Source organism: Gopherus evgoodei, chromosome 2 (assembly GCF_007399415.2).
Source record: "Gopherus evgoodei ecotype Sinaloan lineage chromosome 2, rGopEvg1_v1.p, whole genome shotgun sequence".
Classification (NCBI taxonomy): domain Eukaryota; kingdom Metazoa; phylum Chordata; order Testudines; family Testudinidae; genus Gopherus; species Gopherus evgoodei.
This window is the reverse complement of record NC_044323.1, coordinates 174,074,708-174,081,510: the sequence shown is the minus strand read 5'-3', so window position 1 is coordinate 174,081,510 and position 6,803 is coordinate 174,074,708. Positions and strand designations below refer to the sequence as shown.

The following is a 6,803-nucleotide window of genomic DNA, read 5'->3' as shown; positions in this document are numbered from 1 at the left end:
AGGCCACCCCAGCACGTGCTTCCTCCCCTGGTGCCTGGAGCTGGCCCTGCCTATTGGTATATCCCTATTAGGCATTGACCCATACTTGGACTGTGGCCACGGCAGGTGTAGGAGGCAATGTGCTTCACCAAGCCAGTCACAGTGCCAGAGTCCCCAGGGGAGGCACATTTGCTGCTACAGTATTTATGGGGAGGTGCATCAGGCATTCAACTCCAGGGCTGAATAGCTCTGCTAATTAGTGTGAGGGGCCAAAGCAATTACCCTTGATTCCTCCCTATTCCTAATGGGGTAACTAGTGACAGCGTAAGTGGGGACCACTCCTTGAACTCAGAAAAAAGCACACATTAAAATTGTAGAGGCGGCAAAAATGGCAGCGGGCTTCATGTACCCTTTTTTGTGTACACACAGAACAATGCAATGGTGAAGGCACCAGCACTGTATATTCGTACTTCATTTTGAATTTGCTTCCTGTATTGGCATCTGAAACTGGCTTAGAGTTGCTTTACTACAGTTCAGTTGTAAATCTTAGGAATTTAGGAACCGACTCATAGATCTGTTTTGGTAGTGAAGGTTAAGGCTGGCTATAGGCTGCCTTTTGCAAACACCCAACAAATTCTCATGTAACCTAAATTACTGCATATCCTATATATTCAAACTGTGCAAAACTTCAAATGCAGACAAAACTTGCTTAAGAGAACAGAGTTGACTGATAACTGGCTGTGACAAATATTTATCACAGGATATTTCCATGTCTGTTTAACAAAAATGGCAGCTGGTACACAAAAGTGTTGAAGTAAATTTGGCAATATCTTTCAGTGTTTTAGAGGTCACCTGCACCTTAGAGCAATAGCCATTATCTGCAATTCAATAGTATCCTTGTATGAACAGGCACTACTCTAAAAAACAAACAAAACCTGGTTGGAGAGTAGGAACAAATATTTACTAGTTAGGGGGCCAGGTCCCACACAGAGCAAGTGGTTGCACCACCCATCATTAGACTCTACTCCTAAGGAGACAGGAAGATAGATGCCATACTGCTAACTGAGCTATTACCAATGGGCTGTCTTTAGTGTAATACAATTCAGCAAGTTATGGCACTGATATTATGCATTGTGACTTTTCCCCCATACATGGTAAGGTACAGCATGAGGGAAAGAGAAAAGATACAAAGATATATTGGTGTTGAACACATGTCTAAGCTTGCCAGACGGGAGCCTATTGTACTGCATTCCAGATGCCTTTCCCAGGTAGGGAAGCTAACTGAATCCTCAAAGGATCATCAAGACTACAATCTATGGTCATCAGCTTTGTCACTCAACTAGTTGCCTACTCCTATAGAACAATGAGCTCTCTATGCAAGTGGGGCAAGTATGACTGCCCAGCCTGAACAGTGACGTACTTTAGACTCACAGAAGGGCTGAGTTCAGGCTTGGGGAGGCTGTGTCTCAGGACCTGTGTTCTTTTCAAAGATTGGTAACTCTCTAATAGACTCATAGACTTTAAGGTCAGAAGGGACCATTATGATCATCTAGTCTGACCTCCTGCACAATGCAGGCCACAGAATCTCACTCACCCACTCCTGTAACAACCCCCTAACCTATGTCTGAGTTACTGAAGTCCTCAAATTGTGGTTTAAAGACCTCAAGGTGCAGAGAATCCTCCAGCAAGTGACCCATGCCCCATGCTGCAGAGGAAGGCAAAAAACCTCCAGGGCCTCTGCCAATGTTTTAAGAGAAAAGTGATGGTGGTTAAGAAATTCCTTTGCTCAGCCTGTATCTCTTGCTTGCCCACATGGTTCCTCGAGGGGTTAAACTAGAAGCCCAGATTGCCCACTGGCCAGGTGAGGCTCTGGGGAAGCATTTGTAAACTGACTGGAGGGCTTGGGAGGTTCCTGACACAGGTTTTGGGATCTAGGGCAGCTGGATAAAAGCATCCCATATTCCAAGGAAGGGCCTCAGACAAGAAGTCTGAGCCTGGGAGTGTGTACTAGGGATCCAGAGCTAGAAACAGTGACTAATCATGACCCAGACCCAGCTGGCTTGGACCAGATGGGACCCAGAAATGATCCACTTACAACAGAACTGACCATAAAATCTGGCCCCATACCCCACTGCACTAATCTTCTTGAAATGCTAGATCCTTGATCATTTCCTCATCCCACCTTCCTTCAGCTATGTGTGTGCATTACTGGATTTAAAAAAACACCCTAAATAGTATTTTCTACTATGAAACACTGTTTATTCTAGGTTTGCAATGGGTACCAGTTTTTTTCTTTCTTGTAACTAATTATGGTACTCTTCATTCTTTTGTATTTCTGACTCTCTTGCCCATTAAACAATTTATTTTCATAGAATAGCAGGGAAAGGTAAATGAAAAAACATATGCATTAGGGCTGACACAAGTGTTAGTGATTCACCTCTGTGCTTAATATGCAAGAGCTCATTAAAATGAATAGTCTGTCACCAGTAACTATGTCAAACATTTCTTCTGGTTGCACCAGAACTTTCTAATGCTCTAAAATACATCTATTTTAAAAGGCAGAAACTGCTATAGCTGCTCATTGTATCTTCCAAATAGCTTATAAAGCATTAAGGGCTCCTGCGGGATCTGTGCTGGCTGCCTATTGGTTTCTAGGAGGAGATTAAGATGTTAGTTACAACTTATAAAGCACCAGAGCTTTATAGAATGGGTTGGGGCAGCCTACCTAAGGCACTGCCTCTCTCTCTATGCCATACTGCCACAACTGTGTTTAGCAGGAGGGCTCAAGTTGGATCCTATCGTTGTAAAAGAGAGGGACAGCTCACAAGGCTTTCTCCATGAGATCTTCAAGTCTCGAACTTGCTTCCCTCATCCTACTTGCTCTGATATTGGCAGCATTTGATGATCATTCAAGCATGCTGCAAAAGACATGTTTGTGTGTTTTTGGAGAAGGCAAGGGTGTGCTTCGGTGGAAAAGAGTTTTTGTGGGTGGCAGGCTGGCTAAGCTCTTGCTGGAGTGATTATGTAATGCTGCTGAAATTTTGAATTGCTTCTTAATGTGTGTTAGGGCACCTAAAACCTAGTACAGGAGGATTTTTAGTTATTTTAAATAAATCAAATATCCAAGAATGTACTACACACCCCAGAAAACAAATACATCATCCCTCCCCTGCAGATTCTGCAAACCACTTTTAGAAAAACCTAACGTGAGGGTCCCAACAAAGGCAGGAGGACGACAAGGGTGATGATAGCATATGGTTGAGGCTTGCACACATCTTAATAGTCCTATTTGTATTATCTTTCCCCCTTGCAGAGTTCTCCTAGGCAAGATGGAAGGATCTGCCAGAGGATATTCGATGAGTAGAGAGTCTGACCATCTATATGAAATGGTGCAAAACCTTCTTCTTTGACAAAGCCTTTCACTATACAGACACACCTTTCTATTCCCAGACCACTACCAGCCCCCCATCCCTACCCAAAATTAAACAACCACCCTTACCCTATGCAGAGTTTTGATTCTGAAAAGGCAGAAGTGCCCGAGACTCCATGATGTCCTCTAGGGACATTGCTGTTGGCTTTAACATGGAAGGCACTCGGATACTATAGGACAGTATAAAACTGTAAGGTACAGAGAAGAAATAAGTTTTTAGGAGGGATTTGAATGATCACTGAGTGCCACTAAAAAGCCTAAATTTGTTAAATCTCATTTATCCATTTAGATTAAAAATAAAATTACAGCATAGGAACAGATAAGAATTTAAAAAAAAATTGTTTAGCCTAATGCAGGGATCGGCAACCTTTGGCTCGCGGCCCACTAGGGTAAGCACACTGAAGGGCTGGACCAGTTTGTTTACCTGCCGCGTGCACAGGTTCAGCTGATCATGGCTCCCACTGGCCACAGTTCACCGCTCCAGGCCAATGGGGGCAGTGGGGAGCGGCGGCCAGCACATCCCTCGGCCCACGCTGCTTCCCACTGCCCCCATTGGCCTGGGACAGTGAACCGTGGCCAGCGAGAGCCATGATCTGCTTACCCTGGTGAGCTGCGGGCCAAAGGTTGCCGATCCCTGGCCTAATGTAACAGTCCAAGGAACGTACCTTGAGCAAGCCATCATCATAACACTGTGGGAAATTGTGAGCAAATCCTTGGACCAAGACTGTGTCCATCCAGTCCTTCATGATGGCAGGCATGCTAAACCAGTACAAGGGAAACTGAACAGCAAAGGATCCTGTTAATAGTGAGATGTAATTGGCAGAGGTACACCATTTCCTTTGGCCTTGTTTCTGTGCTAAGAACATCTTATCACCTTAATCAGTCAAGCCACTCACAGATCAAGCACAGTAAATAAAGCCTATCATGCAGAGGATGCAGGAAGTATATTTGCTCAAAGTTGTGGGTTTTTTTGTAATATTCTTTTGAAAAATGCCATGAGATCTCCAAAAGATGGCGACTTTTCAGAATCTCTTACACCTCAACCAAAAGATGAGCCTTCTGACACATACTGGTTTCCTGATTCATGGGGAAGAGAAGTGGTCAATTTTCTGTAGCACCTGGGGTTTTTTTCATTTCTGCTATTGACTAGACCTTCTCACTTACCCTGTAAGATCACAGTCCAAGCCTGATCTGCATTATCAGAATGGGCAGTGCATTGAAAGTAAATGACAATGGGAGTTAAGTGTCTAAACTTTGTCTTTTTATAATCTCCTTATTACTGTATTTGTTTTAACACCATATTAAGACTATAAGATTATTAATAAGAAAAATCATGACCTGAAAAATCACTAACTTAGCTTCTTGAACCTTCCTCTGTTCCTCAATCAAATCACTGGCCAAACATCTTCTTTTGTAAGCTTCCCGTGATTCCACTCCATAATCAACGTGTTCTGAGTTGTGCAGGCAACCTGTGGAAGAAACATATAAACATTGTTTATCCCACTTCTAGCACTAAATCCACATAAGATAATTAAATACAAGTCACAATCTACTGTCCTAGATTGGAATATTTCATCTCATTGATTTATCATGAGCCACACCATATTGTAAGGAGTGATAAATGAACTGCTTTCTTAATTATGATAAACCCTTGGAAACCAGTTTTAAATTTAATATGATTTCCACTGGGTTTCTCTCAAGTTTTTACTAAACTAATAAATGGACAACAGCATTACTATATTCCATCAATGTAAATCATACTTAATAGATGAGACAAACCCCAAACATGCATGAATGAACACTTGGGAATTATTTGCAGAAAACATCTGTAACCAGACTGTTCCTTGAGAGGAGGTGTTTTGTAATGATGCCTCTTTAAGAAGACACACAAACATTTGTAAGTTATAATACACAAATATTTGGGCCCAAAGGCATAGGGCTATTAAAAAACCTACAGTCTTATTCATAAGGGCCCAATCCTGCTACTGTTGTAGTCCGTGGCAAAACTGTCAAACTAAAGGGTGTAGGATGGATTCCTAAAGTGATATCCTCTAGTACCATGGTTTTCACTGGAGGGTCTGCAGACTATGGGCAGGTCTACAATACGGATTAAGTTGATCTAACTTATCTTGCTCAGGGGTGTGAAAAAACCCTACTCCTCGCAAGCGATGCAAGTATCACGTGGTCCACACCAGCGCTATGTCAGCGGGAGACACTCTCTCGCCAACATAGTTTCTGCTTCTTGTCAAGGTGGAGTAATTATGCTGACAGGAGAGCCATCTCCCACTGGCAATTGGCATAGCGCGTTTCCACCAAATACGCTCCAGCAGCATAGCTGCATCAGTGCATCTGCTCTGATGTAGCGCTGTAGTATAAACTTGCCCTATGTCCAAGGGGTCCGCAAAAGGTAAAATAAAGTTTCAGTGCTGAGACAAGGCAGTCTGTTTTTCTGATCAATCAAAAGCATGTGAATACCCCCATCTACAGGTCAAAACCTGGAAGCGGTGGTGTTGTCATAGAAGCCCACTTTAGCACCCTTTCTCCCGCTGCATCATATGTCAGGCCGAGCATGTGCAACATTTATAGTTGAATGCTATTCAGTCAGTTTTCAGCCTAAAACTTCTATGGCAGGGGTCCACGGAGTATGAGATGAATTTTCAAAGGGGTCTGCATTTCTATTTGAAATTTTTTTAAGGGTCTGCAAATGAAAAAAAGATTGAAAACCACTGCTCTAGTAAATGCTCACAGAAAGAAAAAGAAGTCTTACTAATTAGCTATTGATTTACACCAAGTCTCTCTGTTTTTAATACATAGAGCACCTGATCCTTATATCAAACAATGCAGCTCTGGTGTGTCAAATTGACTGTATTTACAATCCCAAAGAGAGAGACATTTTGAAAATAACACCTCAACTAGTCTCACCAATGATGTCATTTCTTGTTGCTCTTGGCTCAAATCGCATTGCGTAGAGATCAGACATGATGATGTTGCAGCCCTGTTTGCTCAGTTCTTCTACTGCACAATTCTTTAAGGATCCATTCAGAGATTTGGGCTCTTGATGTGCATAAAATACTAGTACTTTTTTCCCTGGAGTTAAAAAGAAAAGAGAATCCCCCAGATACCATGATGATGGATACATCTGAAATAGTATTCAGAGACAGGGCCTCGTTCTCCATTGTTCAGCACCTTGTGTACTCTCAGACCAGTGTAAAGTGAGGAAAACACTATTGAGTCATAATGGTAGCATTTTATATCCACTTACCATTGGTAAGTGACTATGTGAAGTGCTGGGCAATGGTGAATCCGGCCCATTGATTTAATCTGTGCTGAAGTGGGCTTCCCTAACTGGAACTCAGTGGACTGAGGGGAAAGAAAAAACCAAAAGCTATGTTCT

General features: G+C 42.6%; 1 protein-coding gene across 1 annotated transcript; it reads right to left on the bottom strand.

The window, feature by feature from the left end:
• Positions 1-3,474: 3,474 nt before the first annotated feature.
• NQO2 (N-ribosyldihydronicotinamide:quinone reductase 2) lies at positions 3,475-6,475 on the bottom strand. Its single transcript, XM_030549433.1, is given in 5 exon segments — positions 3,475-3,579; positions 4,075-4,188; positions 4,748-4,878; positions 6,332-6,454; positions 6,457-6,475. Coding segments are annotated over 5 exon segments (492 nt in total).
• Positions 6,476-6,803: the final 328 nt, after the last annotated feature.